Consider the following 24,938-nt stretch of genomic DNA (forward strand, 5'->3'; position numbering starts at 1 on the left):
ACGTGAGGAAAAATAATCCAGCTGTTTGTTCCCTAAGCCCGTTGAATAAATAGCTAATTGGTTTGCCTCTTTTATAGCCTACTTCACAGAAGTAGTTCACTGTTATAATTAAGAACAGAGGCTTAAGAACCAGACTGCCTGGCTTCTAATCCCAGCTTTGCCATTGACTGGCTGTTCCAGGGAGCAGGTTACTTGTTCCTTCTCTCCCTCTGTTTCCACATCTGTAAAATGGGAGATAATACTAGCATGTGCCTCATGAGGTTGTTTTGAAGATTACTGAATAAACGTATGGACGCAAGACATAAAAACTGTGATGGACGTAGAGTGAACCCTGACCAAAGGTTTCGTATTGTTTTGAATTGTATGAGGAGGACCAACGAGCTACTACCGATTTCCCTTTTCCAGGGTCCTATAGTGGACAGTATTTCCCTTCCAGCATGATTTACTACTTCTTCCCATTTAAAGATAACAGTGGTTATAATTTCATCATTTTCATATAGCATTTTACATTTTTCAAAGAACATTTTCATTCCCTTTCATCTGGAGCCTTATTTCCCTCATCTGCCAAATGGCTTTAATTAACGAAGCCTGTGATGTTGAAGGTGAAAATGCAATGGCATGTCCGAGACGGTGTATCAGAGACTCTCAGCAGGGTATCTGGCACTTGGTATATCCCCTTGCAAAGTCAGCAAGGCAAGTATTCATAAATTCACTTTGTATTTGGTGAAATGGAGAAAGCACATCCTTGCTTAAAATCGTAATGCATTAGTAGTACATCTTAGCATATAACAGAGTACCTAACAGAGTGCTTTGTCAATAAAGAAGCAGTCATTGACTAAAGACGAGAGGTCTTCCCATTTAATGTACTGCCTGATAGACATCCAAGGACATGGTGGTTATGAGTTCCTTAGTAGGAGCCACACTAAGCTCTGTTTTTGGAGACATGGAAAATTTGTTGATGTTGACTTACAGAGGATGTTTAGATTCCACTGCACACATTTGAATTCTCTCTTCTCTAGACCATCCAGGGAAGGCTGGTTATTACCACCTGCTTCCAACCTCAGTTTTGCTATGATTCTGGTTTGATAGATGTCGTTATTTATCTCCTTTAGTGAAGGTAGTCAACAGTCAACATAATGTTGAAACTAGTATATTAACAACTCAGAAATGCTGAATGGCCCCCTGAAAGCTATGTTTAAGAAACAGTGTTTTATAGTGGAGGGTGTGGTAGCTTAGGAGTCAAACAGACTTGTGTCTCCATCCTGATCCGAGTACAGGGCACACACACATACATACATATGTACACAGAGAGAGAATGGATTTGAGTTTTGGGTGATATTTTAGGGTGTTCTAAGTCTAATACAGTTTAGTGGCAAATGGTTTTTAAGATTAAATGCAATAAGCTTCTTTTTCAAAAACTGCAACTTTGATTTTAATTTGGCCTGAAAATGTTCTAGTTTAAAATGTTATCCTGTGCCACATCAAAACAATTACAAAAGACCCAATTTGGATAGAAAACATTAACACTTATGGCCACTGCTGATTGCTCAAGCATCTGCTTAATTATCTTCCTTCCTAGATAATAAATAATAAAATTCTGTTGATGACCATTTGATATGAGAGATTTTTAGATATACATTTATTATGATAGCTGTGGATAATGTTCAAGGGCCTTGTATATTGATAATTCTAGCTAAAGGAGCCCTTGAGTGCTTCTTGGTATATTGCTGTGGTTTATTTCCATCATTGCATGTATCAGAGACTAATATAATCTCTTTAAAATTTGTTTAGTTGGCCTATTACCTTCCTCTTCTAGAGTCTAGATAGCAGGAAAGCAGGTCTCTAGTGCATGTTTCCACTGAACTTGCCCCAGAAGTTAGATTTGTGTCTAGAAGAAGGTAAGCACTTGGAATTAATGAATGAAAGGCTCTCCCTGGGAAGGATTTCCTTGAACATCCCTTTTTTAATTGAGCTATGTTAAATGAGTTTCAGATACCCGTCATAGTGATTCCATAGGTCTGTATGTTCTGTTACACTCACTACACGTGTAGCTACCGTTTGTCACCATACAGCACTATTACAGTATCATTGACTGTGTTCTTTATGGTGTACCTTTCATTCCCATGACTTACTCATTCCATAAGGAAAGCCTGAACCTCTCACTCCCCTTCACCCATTTTGACCAATCCCCCACACATCTTCATCAAACCATCAGTTTGTTTTCTGTATTTATAGGTCTGTTTCTGCTTCTGTTTGGTTGGTTAGTTTTGTTTTTTAGAGTCCACAAATAAGCGAAATCGTGGTATTTGCCTTTATATGTCTGAATTATCCTCTCAGTCCATCCATGTTGTCACAAATGGCAAGACCTCATCTTTTTTTATGGCTGGGTCAGTATCGCATTGTGTGTGTGTGTGTACCACATCTTTATCCATTCACCTATGGATGGACACTTGGGTTGCTTCCTTGCCTTGGCTAGAGCAGATAATGCTGCAGTAAACGTATATGTGCATGTATCTTGTCAGATTAGTGTTTTTGTTTTCTTTGGGTAAATAACCTAGTACTGGAATTTCTGAATCGAATGGTATTTCTAGAACATCTTCTATTTATTGGCATCTGCTATAATGGTATCCTACTCATTTAGCGGTAAATATTTAGTCTGTTAAAGACGAGAAACTTTAATATATATTTCTGTTTCACTTATTTGCAGGAATTCATTAGTATTTCTTGTTTACTTTTCTTTACTAAGCCATGTAATGTAATGACATTTTGAGAGATTTTATATTCAAATTTTGCTTTGTCATGGCTGTGGAACATGTACGAATTGTCTCTCCAAGTTTCAGTGTTAGGACCTGCAAAATGGGTAAACCACCTATTTTCAGATTCTAAATAACCAGTAAGATTAAAAAAAAATGTGCCTAGCATACAGTGGGTGCCACACAAATGCTTGTTAAATATTATTGAATAAAAAAAAGTTAAATCTGTTCCCAGGAAGGCTGAGCCCTTCAAATGGGGTCTGTCCTCAGTGTCACTTTGTGAATGGTGAAGGAGAAACAGTGCAGCTCCAAGAACAGGCAGGGGAAGCATCATGCATATGGAAATATTACAAATGAAAAAGTGTCTGATACTTGGCAAATATGAGTTGTAGACTAATGATATGGAAATTCAGGCAGTGGGATAGAGGGAAGAAATAAATCAGTCCTTCCAGGATATTTGCAATATAAATCCTAAAAACAGTTTGCATTTTATCTAGGACAACTGCAGTGGGATGTTGACTGGGGACTAGAACATACTGCAAAAAACCATAAAGAAGAGTTGCAAATTGATAGATTCTGTGATTGCCACACATTAGACTGAAGTCAGGTGGCATTCTCCAGGGTTTATTTTGGACCTAATAGTATGTACATGGACTAAAGAAACTTTTAGGATATAAATTACTTGTGTTGTTTGAACGCTTAAGTGTGTCAGTCCAGAGCCATGGTCTGGATCCAAATAGACCATATGCCATTGCCAGTAAAACTTTCTTGGGACAATGTTTTCTGGATATTTCTGGTACATCCAGGATGTGGGTGTATTTGTTTTCTTTTAAATAATAGAAAGTAGATCGCAATCAGAAATCTCTTGCTCAAATGAAGAGACCCCCAAAATATCTGCAGATATCCAGCAGGCAAAGAGGTTACGTGCATAAAATCACACACAAACACATATCCCTCTTAGAAGGGAAGAAGGAAGTGGATGCACCTCAGTGGCTCTTGGGGAGAAGCCTTCTACTTCTTGCTTTTGGGCTACCAGTTCAAAAGTGTATTGGTAGAGGGCATGCCGAATATGAGAAAAGTTGTCAATGTAAGAGCAGTTTCCTTTTATGAGATAAGAATTTTTAGGTTACCTAAGATGATCTCTGGAAATGTAAGAGTAGACTTTCATATTTTTTTTTTCACCCATAAAAGGACTTGCAATCTAATGTGTAAGCAGAAAGACCAAGATGCTTATTATAAAGCTGAGAAGACTCGAATCTTATTTTTCCTCATCATTGCTCTGTGCGCCACGTTGTGTAATCAGCTTTTTCAGAGGATTTTTCCTATCATCTGTGTCTGCCGGAACACTCAAAGCAGGATTTAAAATCAGTATTTAAAACTCAGAACTTAAGGCGACCGCAGCCTTGCAGACACTGTATTTGCCTCCCTTCTCCTCTTGCTCTGTCTCTCACTCTCTGTTCTGACGTTTTGGTTTTTATAAGCTCGTCATTTGCAACACCCAGTGTGGCAAGTAAGATTAGGCTTACCTGAGATTTCTAAGTTGTTAAACATTGGTTCAAATAAATGGAGGAAAAAATAACTCGTTCTTTAGCTAAATGGATATCCATTGCCCTTCCTGTAACACCGAGACTTTACACAAACATGAAGACATGTGAACATGAAGCTCCCTAGAACCCTGTTAATTAAGTACTGGATAATTCACCTTGTTGCGAGGGTTGAATTTACAATTAGAAAGACCAAAATTCAAATCCCAGTGCCTTCATTCGCCAGCTGTGTCACCTTAAGAAAGTCACAGAACTCTTGAAAGCCTCAGATTTTCCCATAAGAGAGAAATGTGGTAGAAAGAACTTAGATGAATTGTTAGTGCAACACCTAGATCATACGAGGTGACAGTTAGTGGTAACCAACTTACATTGTCAGCTTTATGAAGTTGTTCTACTTTCTGATATTTAAAGTACTTTTTTAAACCACTTAAACAGGACCAAAGGCAGGCAAAGAATGAAAAAACAGTATTGCAAATTCTACTTTCTAAAAAGAAGCATTCTTAACATTCTCAAATTATTGTTTCCATAGTTATAAGTATACTTTAAAATATAAAACTTACTACTCAGACTGTTTTGTTACACAGTTCTATCACTTCATTTATTGTGAATAACTTTTCATATTGATAAGCATGATTCACATAATCACAAACTCCTACATGGTATTCCAATTTGGGGATGCACCAAGAACGTTATAACCGATTCCTTCCTAAAGTGCTTTTCTTTTTTCCTCTTTAGAGGAGAAAAGCAGTAGCAGTGTTTAGAGAAAACCAGATTGAAAAGGCAGTTTCCAGTTAAAAGAAGAGCTTTTGGTATAGTAAAGGCAAAATTAAAGCAATTGTATAATGTAACCAAGTTGAGTGTGTACCAAGAACACAAGCAGAGATTAACACCTGAAAAGCTACTACTGTTATTTTCTCTTTTATTTTGGGGGAGGTGCCCCAGGTAATTAGTTGAAGATAAACTGGGGTTGTCCTGGGGACACCCAGTGTACAGCGAAGAGCCACCAGGAAGCACAGGGAACTGAAGTGGTGATGGGTGAGGGTAGTGCCAGGTGCCCTGGATGTTTGGCCAGGGAAAGGGGGAGCAAAGGTGCAGCAACTGCCTGGCAGGGCTTCACGCATTGGGAGAGTAATTGAATTGGGCAGCTTCTCGGAACCTGTACAGAGTCCATCACTGATGGAGAGGCACAGTCCACCAAGGTTGTGAGTGTGTGTTGTCTGTGAGACAGTCTCTGTTCCATGGTGTGTGTGTGTACGTGTTGTAAGGGTGTGTAGCAGAATCAGCTCTTGTCTCTGCCCCCTCCATTCCATTCACTTTCTGGATACTTGTCTATTTTTTTTTTTTTAAGTTTTTTGAAATTTATTTGACAGAGAGAGAGAGATCACAAGTAGGCAGAAAGACAGGCAGTGGGGGGTGGGGAGGGGAAGCAGAGAGCCTGATTTGGGGCTCGATCTCAGGACTGTGAGTCATGACCTGAGCCAAAGGCAGAGGCTTAACCTAACACTGAGCCACCCAAGCCCCTGTTCTCTTTTTTTAAACCACAGTGGTTAAGTGGCCTCAGACACAGGTTTCAGCTTCCCAGTATTGTGTAGCCTCTCAAGAGTATTTGGAAACCTAAAAGCTCTGGGCTTGAATCTCTTCTTTGTCCCTTAAGAGCTGGGTGATCTCTGCAAATTACTCTTTTTTTTTTTCAGTCCCAGACTCAAATTTTTAAATTTTATTTTTAAAGTTTTAGTAAGAACATTTAACATGAGATCTACCCTCTTTGGCAGATTTTTTAGAAAGTATTTTTATTAAGATATAATGTATTATTTGCCCGAAGGGTACAGGTCTGTGTATCATCAGGCTTACTTTTTTTTTTTTTTTAAGATTTTATTTATTTACTTGACAGAGAAAGAGAGAGAGAGAGCACAAGCAGGGGTAATGGCAGGCAGAGGGAGAGGGAGAAGTAGGCTCCCTGCAGAGCAGGGAGCTTGATGCAGGACTCAATCCCAGGACCCTGGGATCATGACCTGAGCCAAAGGCAGACGCTTAACCAACTGAGCCACCCAGGCGCCCCATGCAAACTATTCTGTTTCCTCATCTAAAAATGGGAAATGATAATATTACCTACCTCTGACGACTGTTGTGTTAAATAAATTAGAACATGAATTAGTATTGTGTGTATCCAAGTTAATGTTTAATGAATGTAGTTACTAACTGATATTTTATATATATATATATACAGATACATATATAAAAAAGCTTTACCAAATATGTATATATTTGGTGTAGATATATATTTGGTAAAGCTTTTTTTAAAGATTTTTTTTTTAAGATTTTATTTATTTATTTGAGAGAGAGAGACAGTGAGAGAGAGCATGAGCGAGGAGAAGGTCAGAGGGAGAAGCAGACTCCCCATGGAGCTGGGAGCCCGATGCGGAACTCGATCCCGGGACTCCGGGATCATGACCTGAGCCAAAGGCAGTCGTCCAACCAACTGAGCCACCCAGGCATCCCTGGTAAAGCTTTTTTTATTGGAGTAGAGAAAAGTTTTTTACCAGTAGAGAAAAAAATTGACCAAACAACATTAATTGAGACTTTGGTTACTTTGACATTGATACAATCCTTTTAATGTATTAATGGACTATAATCATGCTTGTGGGAAAAGATAGGTAAAATGCAACGTACTTTATGATGAAAACCTCAGCAGTATGGAACCAAAGGGAATCTCCATTCATGCAGATAAAATGTATCTACCCAAGCCTACTACAAACACCATGAAGTGGGGACACTTGTTTACTGATACAATTCAGCTTTGGGTTGGTGCTCCTAGAGTGTGCAGGAAGATAGGAAAAATACATACAGATAAAGAGGTTAGAAAGAATCAAATCTGCTTTAGTTCAGAGATGCTATGGTTGCGCAGAAAGTTTAAGATTTATACATTATTAGAACTACAGGAGAGGTTAACAATTTCCTTATAGGATTAATTTAAAAATATTGAGTTCCTTAACTTCAGTCAAAAAGAATTGGAAAATGTCTTTTTTTTTTTTTTTTTGGTAAAAGAACCCAGAATACCTAGAAATAAAAACAACGAAGTATATGCAGAGCTTTTAGGGAGGACATTAAAAAAATTTTTTTTTTTTTATTTATTTGATAGAGATCACAAGTAGGCAGAGAGACAGGCAGAGAGAGAGGAAGGGAAGCAGGCTCCCTGCTGATCAGAGAGCCCAATGCAGGGCTCAGTCCGAGGACCCTGAGATCATGACCTGAGCCGAAGGCAGAGGCTTAACCACACAGAGCCACCAGGTGCCCCTAGGGAGGACATTTTTTACATGTTCTCAAAATATATGAAAGAAGTCCTGAATAAATGGACAGATAGCTCATGTGCATGGAAACGGATTCAATTTTGTGAAGACGTTAATTGTGTCTCACTAACTTTGTGTAGTTACTGTGAGTTTGATAAATGCAAGTTATTTTCCCATACAGTATTTGAAAGCTGATTTTAAAATGTATACAGTTGACCAAGGGGCCAAGGTTTTGCAAATGATTTTTAAGAGAATGAGCCAATTCTGAGAACTTGCTCTTCTAGATATAAAGTGACCATAAACTGGCATAATTAAGAAAATGTATTATTGACTCAGAAATGGACCCACAGACTAATGACACAGAAGAGGGAATTCAGAAATAGTCACATTATATATAATGTAGTCATATACAGCATATATGTAATATAGAGTTATATTATATATTATAAATAATAGGAGAGCTTTTACATATGTGCACACAGAGACATGCATAAGAATATTCATTGTAATATTTTCTGCAGCAGTTTAGAAATGAGAAACAATATTAATGCTTATCAACAGGTTAGACCTACAAATATCATCAGAAGATTAGGGAAAAAGATGTGAGAAGATACATACAATAAAATACCATTTATAATCATATCAAAACCTGCAAAGCAACACTAAATTGTGTGTGTGTACTTTATACATATATATATATAAAATTATGAGGACAGTATACAGAATATATAGTATATATTATATATATATATATATATAAGGCATACAGGATATATAGTATATGTGTAATATATATATGTGTGTGTGTGTGTGTGTGTGTGTATATATATGGTATAAGGAATAAAAACACCTTGAGACTGATTGGTGGTTAACAGGGATCAGAGGTAGGATTAGGGAGAAGGAAGAGGAGAATGCAGTTAATAAAAGGGCATAGTAATCTTTGACTATTTTCTTTTACATGTTGAATAATAGACATATGGGTATTTATTATTATGTAAAGTGTTATGTCTGAATTAGGACTTTGTGCCAAGAGCCTTAGCTCATCTTAAATGCTCTTGGGTCTACTACTTATGTTAGCGTGGGCAGACATGGAGTAGTTTGAGGAACAGTCTTTGGAGTCAGAATGCCCATGTTATTTTGTGTAAATCATTGAACCTTTCTGTGCCTATTTCATTATTTGTAAAAATGGGGACACTAGTAACTACCAGATAGGGTTATTTGAAGATTAAGTGGAATAATTATAAATGCCTTGACCTAGTACCCCCACATGCTAAGGGCTGGGTACAATTTTGGTTATTATTATTCTGTGTTCCAAGCACTTGTTGAGTCCTCTCTGTCTTTGGGCTGAGCTGCGAGGTCTTTGAGAGCAGGGGACCACATCTGTCCTGATTGCCTGGCCCAGCTTTCACTACATGGTAGTCAGTGGATCAATTCAAGTTGAAGGTGTGATTGAGCTGTGCAGTTGATTCTCTGGTGAGCTCAATTTAAGTAACATTTCTGAGAAAATAAAGAACCAACTTGGGCCATTTTTTACTATCTCTTTCTCAGTTGGTAGCAGAGTTTGGATTTTGAGCTACTAAGCACAGACCCCTGCTGGTTACCGTGCTTTTGGGAAGCATGCTTTATCCATGCCCGCTCCCCCGCCCACCCCCTCACTTTCCCCAGCGTTATGTTTCAAGGAGAGCCAAATTAACGAAAAGGGTTTGGGTTTTCTCTAGTTTGCTAGCATTTTGGAGAGAGACAAAAACTATTTAGAAGTTTAAAAATTTTTAGCAATTTTTTGGCTTACAGTAAACACGATTATTCTTATTTTGGAAGGGTAAATGTGATCTGAGGAGTGTCAGTCCTAGAAATTTACTGTCTCCTTATTATAATCAGTGCTTATGACAGTGTAGCTTTCCCTTAGTAAAGGAAACATGGCGCACTATTAATAATTTCCCACTTGCTTTTTTGTTTTACTGCCTGCTTTTTGAAATACCTGTTTATCATTCTGCCTTCAGTGCTTGAGGTGTGGTCTTTTTTGTATATGAACACGACCTGTATCTCCTGGAACTATTGTAAAGACTATTGTCTACACTTTAAAACACTCTGTGGAAGCTGCTAAATGTAAGAGGAAGTGTATTTTAAGCCACGAGTTCATTCATTCATTCATTCATTATCATTTCATTTATTTATTTGTGAGTTTGACAAATATCTGATGAAAGCTTGCTTGTGGGGGGTGGATAGAGTCTCTGACCTCACGGGGCTTGTGGGCTGCAGGCCAGTGGGGAAGATAAATGTAAAATGCCAACTTTGGGCAATAACTCCGTAATGTTATGTATTATCAGCGCTACCGGAGGCCCGTTCTCTGGATCAGGGAAGTTTTGCCAGGGGACGGTTCGTTTAAGATCTGGTACGTGAGTAGTTCTAGCTCTTTGAGGGCGGAGGGAGAAGTGATTTGGGCAGAAGGAACGACAGTTTGGGGGTGCGTGAAGGAGGAGAGTGAGTGAGGAGTGACCGGGGGAGTTGGGCTTCAGGGCCTGGCTCCTCCCACGCCATGCCCCATCTCTCCCCCCAAACTCCGTAGGTTGAACTTTGTCCTAAGAACGCTGGCAGACCACTGGCCAGTTGTAAATAGACCATGACATTGTCACAATAGCAGGCTTGGCCAACTCTGAAAAGACAAAGGGGAAAGGTCTTAGTGTGACAGAGCTGGAGAGAACTAAAGGTAATTTCTTGGGGTGACTAATAATGGGTTTCTCATCATCTCCTTTTTAAGATTCCCATCTTGAAGGGCACGAGACTGGCCTCTGGAGTGTCTCCTTGCCTCTTCAGTAACTCTGGGGACCAAGACTCAGGACTGGATTTTCCAGCACAAGACTCCTGAACACCTTGGGGATAAGATGGCCTATAAGTAGTAAAAGAGGGGTTTTGCCCATGTGGCCAGATGTTAGTCCATTCCATGGGACCAGAAAAACACTTCTCTTTATGAGCTTTTGAGTATTCAGTTTTGACTGTCCAGAAGACCTTTCCTGCTCCCTACAACCCCCTTCTTTTTTCCCTGGAGAATATCACATCCTTTGGGTATCAGGTCAGACCAGCCTTTACCTTCTAAGAAGCAAGAAATCTTTCTCAACTCTCAAAACTTAAATAATAGGTTAGGTATTCTTACTGTAAGCTTATGTAGAATCCTGTGCTTTTTTTTTTTTTTTTTTAAATTCCAATTAGATGTTAGTTGTCGTGCCATGTTGTGATTTGTGACTTGTCTTTGCTATTACACTGTGAACATCATTAGGCCTGGAGTTTTTTTGTTAGTGTCTCTGGCCTTCGAGAAGTTCCTATGTGTGTATAAGAATGCTAAATAAACATTTGTACAATTAAATAATGAAAGGATGGGGCACCTGGGTGGCTCAGGGGGTTAAAGCCTCTGCCTTCGGCTCAGGTCATGATCCTACCGTCCTGGGATCGAGCCCCGAGCAGCCTGGGATCGGCCTCTCTGCTCAGCGGGGAGCCTGCTTCCTGCCTCTCTCTTTGCCTGCCTCTCTGCCTACTGTCTGTCAAATAAATAAATAATAAATCTAAAAAAATAATAATAAAAGGGAGTAGGAATAATGATATTTAAGTTTAGCAAGACCTGTAAAGACCATGGTCATTCTGTGTATCAACAGCTTTATATAATTACAAAATTTCAAAGAGTGTTATGCTACTTTTATAATACATTTAAAACATTCGAGTGTTTGTGGTGGTTTTAATTTTCTTTAGGGAAGTGTTGTGAAAATCAGTGTCTGACCGAGAGCTTAAACCAGCAGCCAAAAAATTTCTTTTTTATTGACATGTAGAAAGAAACCAACTAAGACATTTCCTTTGCAAGCTCATGCTGGATCTGTGTTTGAAACATCTGAGGGAATAAAACCATTCTCAACAGCATTCACGTCTATACTAGGTTTGCGGTTTCACATACCTGTTTTGTTATCTGACTCAAAGACCTTAAATGTTTGTTTGTTTGTTTGTTTGTTTTTCACTTCTTAATGTTGATGCCGCATTTGGAGCCATCAGCCTGTTTCATCTGCAACCCTATTAACTTGACTATATCTTGAATCTGTATCACCGTGATGACTGAATTATATAAGAGAATAATACGTAGATATTTTCATAGCTTATATAATGAAATGTTTATAAAGATAAGATGAGTGTTAAAGAAAGAGTCAGCTCCAAATTAAGGTCACGTAAGAGAAATGAGGACTGAATGGATTTAGGTTTAGAGACTGATGTGTCTTCTAGCTTATGCAGGAAAAAACGTAACAAACATTGTAAATATTTCTGAAACACTGTTTGAAAGGGAAATCATATCTAACATTCATGATCCTATTTTTAAACCGCCCAGTGAACCCATACCACATATTTTAAATAAATGACTACAACAGAGGGGTAAATGCATTGTGCTATAATGGAAAGGATGTGAGATTGAGCCATCTCCTCATTTCAGTTTCTAGGTCTTAAAGGAAATCTAAAGTAACAGTGTTGCCAGTCTTAAGGCTCATGTAGCATATTTTAGAATTCACACAGTTTACCTTCACATAGTTTAATTCCACTCATTTCTCTTTTCTAACTAGTGTTCAGATACTTGGTTGTTCACAGTATTTTTGGTCCAAAGGAGATCAAGATTTTAAAACAATCTTAAAAATAACAATCAGCCACAACAACTCACCTGCCCTCGAATAGGGGGAGAAGGAAATGGGGAATTCATGGCGATGGTGGCTGCAGAAGATGTGACCATACTCAGTACCACTGCACTGTACACTTAAACATGATTAAAATGGTATGTTTTGACCACAGTAAAAAAAAAATAATATTATCTTTGCTCACTGACAAGGGAGCCGTGTGTGCGCATGTTTCTGCTTATAAGAATTTGTTTAGCCTGGATTTGGGGTGGTTCTTCATATATTTAAAAAATCAGAGTAAGTTGCTTTTGTCTTCTTTTGTTAACAATTTTTGTATGAAAATGTCCATTTTAGAGAAAAAGTTGATCATTAAAGGAATTTGTTGATCTGCCACAAAGCTTCCAGAAGGAAAAGTCGAGTTATTTTTCCATCCGTCTTTTCCAGTGAATGCTTTTCATTTCCTTACCATTTCTTCTCTTTCTTTCCTGCGCATGGTGGAAACGAAAGGCTGAGGGGGAACACGCTGGAGCGGCTCATCATGGAATGTTGTAGGCAGGAAAACTGGCTTCCAGAGTCAGGGCAAGTCAGACAGGGATCACTAATGTGGGTTCTAAGACGTACTTGGTCCCTTTTTAGGTCTCTTTGAGTCTCAGTTTTTGTCCAGCACGAAATGAGGGGGAAATAATACTTCTGTTTGTTTTAGCAGTGGGGTTAGTGCATGTGAATGTGTTTTGTAGATTGTAAAGTGCTTCAGAAATTTAGAGTGGCATCATTATTTCTGCTGCTATTACTATTAATGATTTTTCACTGACGATTTCTGTGGTGTAAAATGAGGAAAGAATATAAATGAGGAGTGATGCTCCATTCTGTTTTGACTACATGCCAGGTTATGTCAGCCTAGGGATAAGTTGGAGCAGAGATGCTGCTAGGATTTGGCTCTTTGATTTCCCTCATGGTTTCTTTCTCTCAGTCTGTGCCCTGCGCAAGCAGCTTGCCCACAAACCCTTGAATACAGATCGAAATATACTCAGAAGACATAGTTTTTTTTTTTTTTTAATGTGTTTGAATTATATTTACCTGTGGGTTAAATTCATTTGAATAGGGAAAGTAAATAGCAGATGATTGTAGAAGTAAGAAGGCTAAACATTCTTTTAGGAGAAATCCTAGAAATAAAGGGCAATGTTATACAAGAACTGTCTTGCCCCTACATAGTTGCTTTTGTAATGATTCTGAAGGTGGTGTGTTTGTAACGTGTTACTGGCCCACTTAAAAAAAACATGGGAAATATGTGCTCTGACGTTGTACTGTGGAGAATTAGGATGTGAATTAGTGTCCATTGAGGGTAAGGAGTTAGTTTGTGTGTTGGGGTGTGTGTTTCTATGGGCTTGCTTATTTGGACATGGAGACAGAAACAGGGATTCTTCCTTTCTTTATACTTTATGCTCCAGTAAGGGCTTATGCCCCCTTGAAAGAGAAACTGTTTATTTTCTCACTATACCTTTTGTGAAGTACTGTCACTCAGTGGGCTGAAGTACAAATGCTAATTTATTGCCAGACTGCAGGGTTGTGATTTGCATTCCAAATCAGACTGCAGCTTTCCATTATAAATTGCTTATCCCTGTTGTTCCTTATCTAGAATTTGTTCTTCTTCTGTTATCCTACTCATTTCCCAGTAATGACCCTTGAAACAATTCCCATTGAAAATCACTTTCCTATTTAAAATGAGCAGTTTTAGTGGACTAAAGCAACAATGAATTACCAAGACATCAGTAGATACCTTTTAAAAAATTTCAGTGTTTTCCTCCCTTTCCTTTAAGAATCGTCAGGCACAGAAGTAAAATAATGACTTAAAATATGTCTTTCAGGCTTAAGGGTTTATATTCATTCTTTTGAAAACCATACTTCTATATCTTTTTCAATCTGAAATGTGTGAGCTTGCAAAACCTCTGTTAATAATAACCTCGTACAGACAGACTCTGAGGTGGTTTAATTGCATCCTTTCTTGCCACTTCTAGATCAGATTAGCTAGATACTCAGAGAGCAGAGCAAAGGAAAACGCTTTTTCGCAAGGTGTCTGACTGGTGAGAAGCTGGGCTGCGGCATAAAGAACCGGCAGGAATCCGGGCTTTCCCACTCTGGTGGCAAAGAGGGGGAATCATGGGTTGGTGGTCTGCTTCATGTTAGGAGGACACCCCTCCATCTGTTCACAGCTCAGCCTCTTTCCAATTTAAAGCCCAGATTTCCATACAAACCTCAATTTCTTTTCCCCATTTTAAATGCAAAGCAAAGCTTGTGAATCACAGAGTCTCAGCTACTGGGATTCAGACCAAATTTCCCCCCAAAATTCTCGGGCTATTTGCTTGAATACCTGCTTACAGTGGTACACAATGGGCAGCTTTGAGAAGAAAAATTGATAATCTTCACGGAAGAGTAATTTGAATGAAATTACACTTGACAGCCTGTCTCCAAGCAAACAAGAGGCGCGAGGGAGACTTAGCTAAGCTCCGAGGACTTGCCCAAGCCACTGCTGTGGGAGCTGCCCAGGGAAAAAAAAATCACCAGTTTTTCCAACATCTAATTGAGCTTTTGATTAATTCCGTGTACCAGATTCTACTGAAGAAAAGTAGCCATGGAAGAGAATATGGAAGAGGGACAGACACAAAAAGGTACTGTGCTAAAAGGGGTTTGTTTGTAACTAAGTAATTATTTTGCAGTTTCCTTGTTTGCTTTAGACACTTGCCAGTAAGGCTAATGAATGTTTCTCTCTTGGTAGGCATTTTTTCCCCCTTTTAGTCTATTCCTCACTTATAGTAATGTCTGTCTTGAATGTTGTCGTTATTTGCAAATCTTTCAGATCTAGGTATCGGGATGCATAGTCGAGTTTGGTGATAAGAGCTTTGCGGTATTATGAACTGTTTCTTAGACCAGTCTTTGTTAACGTTCCTTTATTTCATGTTTTCATGCTTGTCGAGCTGGGTCAGGGGACTCCTGGTGTGAGCCACAGACGCAATATTTGGAGCTTGTTGTTGCTAAAAATTTGATGATGTAACCATTATCGATACCTTTGAATGGACATCTGATAGAACAAAGACCAAGCGTATATTTATTGTTTTGGTTGGTGCCTCGTCGTAAAAAAAAATCTTTTTTTTTTCTTTGTGGGGACACGATTTAGTTTTAATGCAGAGTGCATAGTGATGTTAAGGTTTTCCTTTCTATGGAGTTGACCACAATCAACTTCTGAGTAATAAATGTGAAGGATGTTTTCTGATTCATTTTTAAGCCTTTGGAGGTATATCTGGCTGTATAAATTAAAGTGAAATGATCATTTTTATAGGTTAGAAATGGCCAAATATTGACAATTTCAAATGATTTGGACACTCAAGAATGTGTGTGTGTGTGTGTGTGTGTGACAAGTGGTAGCTCTGGAGGGAACCATAGGTCTCTCTCAGAATCCCCAGCATTTTCTCTCATGCTTGTTCTCAGGCTTATGTAATGGTATACAAAACGCTCTTGTGTTCTTAGGCTGGAAAGAGAGGCATAGGTAAGATTGAAGAGTAGTACTCGAAAGATTTAGCTATCAAATTTGATTTTGAATGTATGAAAATTCATGATTTTAAAAAGTGTTTTACATGAAAAAATAGGTAGTTCGAAAGCTAGTGCAGTTTTCATGATTTTGAGCTTTGCTGAGACTCTCAATACACATACACATGCACACACACACATAGTCAACACATCTATATAATCAAAGACTATTGACATTAAATATTTAAGTGTCTTATAAAAGCAATAGAGAAAGTTAATAGATAAGGTAATGCCCAAATTTTAGTCACTAGCACATTTATTAATGATACTCTGTAATGAAACACAATAAGCTACATAGAGATCCTGTGATCTATTTTTTCAATAAAAAATCCTCCATTATCTTTATTGTGTGAACAAATAGCTTAAGTATTCACCAATGATTTGAAATGGCAAATTTTCATGGTAATTTTCATCCTTGAAAGGCATCTCTATTGACTATTTCACTTTAGGAACAAAATATCTTATTTTCATATTTTTTTATAGCACATAAGGAGATTGCTTCTTGGCCAAGGAAAAATAAACTGGTAATTTTCACATAGAGAAGTGATATTCATTGCACTAAATAAAATTTTGATATAAATCGTGGATTGTGGTAACAGGTTGAAATGTCTGAGCAAGCCTGGTAGAGGCCGGAACCGAGAAGAATGATGTAATTAGTTATGATGTTTTTCTCAGGTAACACTGAAAATCTTTCCTTCATGGGGGTGGAAGCAGCAACGATGTGATGAGAGAACTTCCTGTTGTAGTGGGATTTTTGGTTTTTATGGGTTTTTTTTTTAATCATTAAGGTGTTCATATTTAAATTATATTAAATCATAAACAGTGGTAGAAAACAATTTTTATAAATGGAAAGTTGTAAGTACATAAACTACATAAAGATATGTAAGTAAAATTATCTATGATTAAGCTTTTTTAAAAAATTAATTGAGAAGATTTAACTCTCGCCATTCCTGGTCTATTCCTTTCAACTCTGCCAGTGAAACCTTTTCTATATAAGCTTGTTTTTAGAAAGTTATATTTGCACATAAATGCTCTCTGTGTATGTGCAGGGTTAGAGGAAACAATGCAATTTAGGGGATCTAAGTTGGAAAGCTACTTGACAAGCAGGTTAATCATAAGAGATTTTTTAAGAGTTTAGGTGGACCGGTTTAATGATTCGTCTGCTTTAAAGGACAACAGCACTTTGCATTAACTTTCATCCTGTTTCTCTTAATTGCATAGGATTTTCTTAAGTAATAATTCAGATATACCAGAATTCTCTTCCATTTGAAAAATACTTTCCTGTCCCTTCTTACAATTTAAATCTACTTTTCTCTGTTACAAATTAGACTTGAATTCACATATTTATCCATGTCGGCTTCCAAATTCAACTACAATATAAAATGGAAGCCTGTGGTTTCTTAAACATATCTGAAAAAATACGTAGTTGTTACCTAAAAACTTAAAAAATCTCCCATAAGAAATACAGTTTTCTTCATAACGAGATCTTCCTTCCCTATTTGATCTGTAAAAGGCAATTGAAAGCAGTCCTAATATTTACCCTAATTTAACTATATATGTTCATCCTGGGAGAGAGGATAATTTAAAAGTGTGGGTGACCTCACTAGTCACTCTGCTCCATGGCTTGGTGTGAAACTGAAATGGGGTCTTTAATCTGTTGCTACATCCATTTCTGCTACTGTCCCAAAAGGTGAGTATCTCATTGTGCCGAATGGGAAGCTAGTGTTTTAAGAAATGTGTGTTTTTTTTTGGAAAAACATGCCCTCTAAGTAAAAGCCAGTCATTTGATCTTAGTCCTACCAAAGCAACAGTATGCTGATATTGGAGGAAAAAAAGGGGGAAAAGGAAAGAAGCTGTTTTGAACCTTGGCCCTGAAGTTCAGCCATAATAGACCAAGCATCCCTGTTGTCAAAAATTGAAGTACATGGTCATCCAGTCATGTCAACAAGGGTTTCAGTTACTGCAGCGGGATTGGGCAAAGTACATGAAGAGATTTTTACAAAGATTTAAAATGTATACACTTATGACTTGTAGGCATGCAACTATGTCCAAACATTTTGCCCAGTCCTTTGGGAAAATATGTAAATGATTTAAGTAAGTCTGACCATTACTGAACTAATGAATGTGTGTTCAGGTTGCTAGGCAGGTGGGTGACCACTGCTTGATAGACAACCTCAGTGAATGAGTTACTGAATTAGGAGGGGGTCAGAGCTGCTGAATTAATGATTAGAAGAAGTGACAAAATTGTACAGAGATAGAAAGGAAATAGTAAACAGGAAGAACTAGCAAGCTGGAATCTTCATAAGTTAGCTGAACTATTCCAAATAGCCAAAAACTGATTTACTTTATTTCTGAACATTTACATCATAGGAAACAAAGACTCAAAATAACATGTAATATACCAGAAATGTTTCATGGACTGAAAAGATAATGACTAAAATGTTATCCTGATTTTCTCCTGTAATTAGCAACAGTGTATGAATCTGTGTCAGCTTTTTTTTTTTTAAAGAGATTTTATTCTTTTATTTTTTAAAAGATTTTACTTACTTATTTGACACACAGAGAGAGATCACAAATAGGCAGAGAGGCAGGCAGAGAGAGAGGGGGAAGCAGGCTCCCTGTTGAGCAGAGAGCCCGATGCGGGGCTCGATGCCAGGACCCAGATCATGACCTGAGCTGAAGGCAGAGGCTTAACCCACTGAGCCACCCAGGTGCCCTGTGTGTCAGCTTCTTGAGCTATGCACAGAGGCAACCACTGACTCCCTTCCAACACTGATGCCTGGTTTACCCTCTCCTCAAGAGAATTCAATGCTTGGTGACCCTCGAGGACTACGTCACTAGAGGAAGTAGAAGTTGAAGCTCATGTGACCAGGCATTGTTTCATCATCTCAACACTGATCGCGTAACTGCCGTTTAATGGCTGTCATTCATTCGTCCTTAGCCCAACCTGCATGTGTCATGTCAGCATATCCTTAGCTTGTTACAACCAACCAGAATACGTGGATGAACGGACAGTACACAGGTTTATTTTTTTCTCTCTTTCAATCTTAATGTTTATCTCATAATTAGTACTGTACAATTATGTTTGACATGCCTGCTCATAATTATGTACTTTTCCTTTTATATTATACATTTCTACATGCATCACCATGAAGAAGTCGACACACAGAAGTGTGTGTATCATATTTATGGGCTGACTGAAGTTCTTCTTCAAAATTTTTTTGATTCCTGTTAGTTTTGCCTTGAAAGATGACTTTGCAGCCTAACTCTTCTTCAGACAGACATCATCCCTAAAGAAAAGACACCACTGTAATAAGTGAAAAGAGAGGTAGCTTTGGCTTTCTGACAAAAGAGGATATTGGACAACTTAAATTGCCCAGTGATTTCCGCGCCAGATAGTGGCCTAAGGACTTCCCATAAATTAACTCACTGACTTCTCACAATGACCTTAAATGCTGCTAATATTGAGGAAACTAAAAATCAGATAGATTAATTAACTTGACCGAAGTCACAAAGTAGTAATGAGGACAGCCAGTCAGATTGAGGCCACACCCTGCACTGTACTCGATGTCGACAACAACCGGCCTACCACAGCTTGATTTAAGTGGCTCTGTTTCAACCACACACTTCTACTGCACTAATCAGCTGTGCTCTGTAATTTATGGCTGTGTTCGTTGTCACCAATTGTGGCTTTTTTTGGCCAAATGTAGACAGCTTTGCCAAGGGTATCCAATCCTTACATGCTCCCGCCAGCAGTCTATCACCTGTGAATCTTTATTCCAAAAAGATGGGCTGCCTCAGTAAGACTCCCCCTTGAGAACTGAGAAAAGATGCTTCTCGATGTGCCCTGAGGGTCTCTCGATTCCTCCAAATACCATTAAAGTGATGGAACTTCCTATGCCTCAGCTAATCTGAGTGAATCTCTGTTCTTTACAATCAAAAGAGCTCTAAATAAAACAAATGTCCAGATCCTTTTAGGAGTCTTATGTAAAGAGGCTTAATGTTAAGAACTTTTCCCCAACTTTAACCTGCTGTGCGGCAGCTGAACTAAATGTATACTTACTATATACTTAAATCTCAACCTGACACTACTCTTTATCCTAGGTATTTCTGAGTTTTTTCCTCACCAGTCGTTTTTTTATAATTGAATGATTAGTTCAACCTAAAACCACTACCTACCAGTTAGCAAGTACTAATAGTAAAATATTTTGAGAACCATTGCAAAGAAGTCAAAGAACCAGATGCATTAAAGTGTTTGCTTTATTAATAGAATTGGAATCTTTAATGGTATACCATTGAAATCAATCGAACAGTGGCTAGGAAAATAACAACCACAACATCAAAAACCCTTAAGGAGTCATTTAAACAGAAGAATTAATTACCCTCCATATGCATCTTGGATGTTGGCTACTTGCAGACTCGTGAACAAGGGAATGGACTTCATCTCAACAACTGTTGTTAGTTGCCTTCTCAATATTTGAATAACAAAGCTAAAGGAAACACAGAGATTCAGATTTCATAAAGTGTGTAGGAGAAATCTGTCCTGTGATTTGGAAGCTCTGCTTTTACTAGCAGTTAATACTGGAGTCTAAGAAATTATCATCACATGGTTATCAAATGTAGCCTGAAGACACTTGCCAGTGGGAAACATTAAGATTTTTCATAAGACTCAGTAGATATTCCCTGAACTTCTACATTGCTTTGATTATTATGACTTCTGCAGTTTAGATACAATATTTTTAGAATTTTGTCATCTTCCTATCTTCCTTTTTTTTTTCTTTTTGGGATCAGTTGCTTAATTATGTTTTTTTATAACTGTGGTGCTATCTGTCACAGAGTTCCAAAATACTCATAACACATGTTCCACCATCTTGGTAGGATAAAGGATACACAATAGGTTTTGTTTTAGGTTTTGTTTTACAGTATCATTAGAATGAGTATAGTAACCTTTAAAAATGAAAGTGCTTGCTTGATACAGTAACTTCGTTTTTCCCTGAATTGAAACTTAATCTTAAACATTTAAGGAGACTAAGTGAGAAGTCCATTGTAGTGGATTGAGATACTGATACAGGATGTACTTAGAGTGATAACTTCAAAATGGTTCTAGAAATTACTTATTCCTTAATTAGTCCAGAAGGCAAACGGCTCATGTGTGATTCATAGAATATGGAAGATAACTGCTAGTTTGTCAATTTTGGCCTCTATTTTCCTTTGAGCGTAAACCCCTCCCCGCCATGCATACTGTTTGACAGTTTCCTTTTTCATACATTGAAGACAGACTGCCTGGCTTGTTTTCAAAATCCTTTTGGATATCATCCACACTAACAGGTGGCACAGCTGTGGATTAGCTGACGTTATGAAAATAATTCATGTTTTCCCATGTGTTCTCTATTCAAGTTGTGACCATTGTCTTGGAGAGTCTTAATCTGAAAGAAATCTCCTTTGCTCTGTGAAAATAAAAGGGGAGAAAAACAGAAAAAACACAAGATAACTGACTTGTTTCTTTCAAATTGTGAGTGGGGAATTTAACTTTTTAGTTCTAGGTAAAAGGAGCTAACTGGGATGTGTTGTAGAGTGCAGTGGGGAATTAAGTTACAATATGAGCAAATCTGAGGTCAGAGGGAAAAGGGAAGAGATGACTCTTAGCTTTTAAATGATGTGTGTTCCTCAAGTATTAAGGTAAATCAACATGTCGGAACATTACTGCTGTGCACAACAGAATAATTTCCAAAAGAAAGACATTTTGGCACATAGTTTAAGTCAATTAATGTTTTTGGACCTAAATTTCTATCATATGAGAAATAATCTTTCATTATACCTACCTCAACAAAAGAGAGCAATTTGATAGAGTCTTTCTCTGAGAATGATGCTAGAAACAAAACACACATTTTCTTCTATTGTGGAGCATGCATGCTTTTTATTTATTCTCAAGTAAAAGTGAGTCAGTTGAAAAATTTTGCTAATTATCATTTTCCACTCAATAGAAATTTCAGTGTTTTGGCAAATGCTTTCTCTTTCTTTTAATGCATTTTACTTCTTCCATTAGAAAGGTTCTTTGAATGATGAATTAGATATTTTTCAAATAATATAACATTTTCTTTATAATTGCTTATATTCCTTTATGGTTATTTGATGAGAAGAAGCTCTAGTAAATAAATCAAATAAAGAAATAATACATGGCCAAATCCCTTTCCTCTAAAGAGAGCCTCTTTTTTTTTTTCCCAGTTTTTGAGATGCATCTCCACATTTCCTATATTACTATGTGTTCTCATTTATTTATTTATTTATTTATTTTTAAAGATTTTATTTATTTATTTGTCAGAATGAGAGAGAGAGTGAGAGCGAGCACAGGCAGAAGGAGTAGCAGGCAGAGGTAGAGGGAGAAGCAGGCTCCCTGCTGAGCAAGGAGCCCCATGGGACTTGATCCCAGGATGCTGGGATCATGACCTGAACTGAAGGCAGATGCTCAACCAACTGAGCCACCCAGGTGCCCCAATATTTTCTTTTCTTTTTTTTTTTTTTTTTAAAGATTTTATTCATTCATTTGACAGAGAGAGAGAGAGAGAGAGAGAGAGCACAAGTAGGCAGAGAGGTAGGCAGAGAGAGGGGGAAGCAGGCTCCCTGCTGAGTAGAGAGCTCGATGCGGGGCTGGATCCCAGGACCCTGAGACCATGACCTGAGCTGAAGGCAGAGGCTTCACCCTCTGAGCCACCCAGGTGCCCCAGCTTGGAGAAGTTCTGATGCTCTTCAGTAGAGCCCACACCTAACCAAACCCACATTCATTGAATGGTTTACTTATACTTCAGAGATTCCAAAGTATAGATTTTCATCAAATTTTTAAAAATTTCATCAAATTTTTAAAATATCTCATCTTTTTGTGGTAAAAGTTGACTGTGAATACTACTTAGAGAATAACTCGAAATTCGAAACATTTTAAATTTCTTTAGTCAACCATCCACAATAGAAAATTATAATTAAATTGTAAGATCTAGAATTTAGAAATAATACACTCAGATTCTCTCTATAAACCTCAGACATGCAGAAAAGCCAGCAGGTTTTGTAGTCAGCTCTCATAGTGATTGGCCAGCTAACTCTCCGTTTCCCAGATCAGATGACTTGCTACAGCCCTGACTCTTTCTTCCGACTGAATCTCACTTTCTCTGTAATTTAATCTGTATTAGTCAGTCCTGGTTTTTTGGAAGTGGGTTTTTTGAGAAGTATGGGAAAACCCATATTTTAGGGGGAATTAATTTCCTCTACCATTATCTTTGGGTTTGGTGGTTTTAATGTGAGTTTTAGATGAAAATGACCTGGTGGATAGGCCTCTATCATACTCTCCACATTGTAAGAGTCTGCTAAATTTAGATCTCTCTCCATATCTCCTTTCCTGTGTTCCATAACACATGGTGACTGATTAAAACATAACTGAGCAAACTTCCTTGAGGCACACAGTTCCAAAAATTAAAGGATGCTAAGGGGTTAACTACTTTTTTGAATTGTTGGAACAATTATTTTCTTAAAGTTTGTTTAGCATTTAATGAAGGGCTTCTCTTATCATTTATTTTGCAAAGTACAGATCCCTTAAGGGAATGGATTTTAGCTTTTGCTCTTGATCCCAACCTGCAGGGGGCTCTGAATACAGCCCCATTCATACAAGGTGATGATAGTGAGGATGATGATGGTGGTGGTGATGGTAGTGGTCTTAGTGGTTCTGGTGAGGGTGAGGGAGACTAGGAGAAGAGGAAAAGAAAGTATAGAGAGGGAAGAAAGATGCGGAAGAGGAGGAAGAAGAAAAAGATGATGTCAACTATTCAGTCTAAAGGAAGGAGGAATCCTTTTCTAAACAAGAACAGATCTCACTGCATTTCAGTCCTTTTCTAAACAAGAACAGATCTAAACCTAGCTTGGAAAAATGCTGCCACGACTCCATTTTGTGTCCTTAGATTTGAATTAAAAGAAGTCTTTGATTCTTTGAGCTAAAATACAGTTTGCTAGCAGCCTTCATGAAAATGAATAGATATTCAATTTTATTATTAAAGCGCCTACATAGATATTATTACAGTTCCAGCAATTAAGTGAAATACATTGAACCCTCAAGTTCAGCAGATGGTTCCTGAAACCTGGGAGGTTAGTCTCAGAACATTTTATAAGATGCGAATAAAGAAAATAATATAGCATAGTGGTGTATGAACTTGCTGACCCTAGGCGCTCCATGTTCATTGGTAAGTGTTGGTCGAGGAAAACAAAATTGCTGAAGAAATACCAGTTTAAAATCATAGAGGACAATTTAGTAAGATAAGGTCTTTCTAAAGCTCTATCCAGTTAGTTCATTTTCAGGTTCATAAATTTAAAAGCTAGCCTGTCAATGATTAACAATTCCTTTGCCATCTTTTATGCTTTCGGTTTTTATATTTTTACCAGTATGCGACCTTGAACAGTTGCCCGAGAGTGTGTGGTTGTGATCCAGGCATAGTGTGAAAGCTCTAATCAACGGTATGTGAGGAGGGTTTCTCGCAGTATTTGAAGGATCATCTCTTCCTCCCTGCAGTTCTAGTGTACGAGTATTTTGGCATACTAACCTCTAATTTATGCTTTGGGATAAACATGTGATATCTTCGTTGGGCAAAATTGGAGTGGGTCCCTCCTGAACATGTAGAATTTTGTCGTGTTTTATATGCCGGGTATATATAGTCAGGCCAAAAATTAAAATCTTGAAAAAAGAATGTTTTTTTTTTTATATATATTTATAAATATGTGAATTTAATCATCCAAGAGGTGGTGAACACTTCCTTCTGGCCTTGATCTCTACAACATGAAAGACTTGGGAGTTGCTCATAAATGAGATAGATGGCTCTCTCATGATGATGTGTGGTTGTGTCATCTGTATATCTAGGGGTGCTGCCATTTTTAGGTGATTATTAAATAGTTTTACTCATTGTTTTGGGCAAGCTGGAGAGGAGAGTTTGTACACACTCCCAGATCTGTCATCATCATGGTATCTGGCCTGTGCTCTAGTGCTTGAGGCTCTATCAGACTCTGCAGTGGTGCAGAAGCAACACCGTTATTACCTACTGGTGTTGAGGTCTCTTCAGGCAGCTGGATTCTACCTGCCTCTCTCCCACCACACACTGC

At 37.9% G+C, this 24,938-nt stretch overlaps 1 protein-coding gene across 2 annotated transcripts in view; it reads left to right on the forward strand.

Annotated features, from left to right (window-relative positions):
* GPM6A (glycoprotein M6A) overlaps nucleotides 1-24,938 on the forward strand; it is a 340,519-nt gene that overhangs the window by 174,310 nt on the left and 141,271 nt on the right. The window contains exon 1 of one of the 2 annotated variants that reach the window (XM_032328797.1): nucleotides 14,231-14,890. The exons of the other annotated variant lie outside the window; for it this stretch is intronic. Coding sequence (XP_032184688.1) covers nucleotides 14,854-14,890 — 37 coding nt within the window. The 5' untranslated portion in view covers nucleotides 14,231-14,853. Of the gene's footprint in view, nucleotides 1-14,230; nucleotides 14,891-24,938 lie in introns of those variants that run through there. 2 annotated transcript variants of the gene reach the window in all.

The sequence above is a fragment of the Mustela erminea genome, chromosome 21 (genome assembly GCF_009829155.1).
Source record: "Mustela erminea isolate mMusErm1 chromosome 21, mMusErm1.Pri, whole genome shotgun sequence".
Taxonomy (NCBI): domain Eukaryota; kingdom Metazoa; phylum Chordata; class Mammalia; order Carnivora; family Mustelidae; genus Mustela; species Mustela erminea.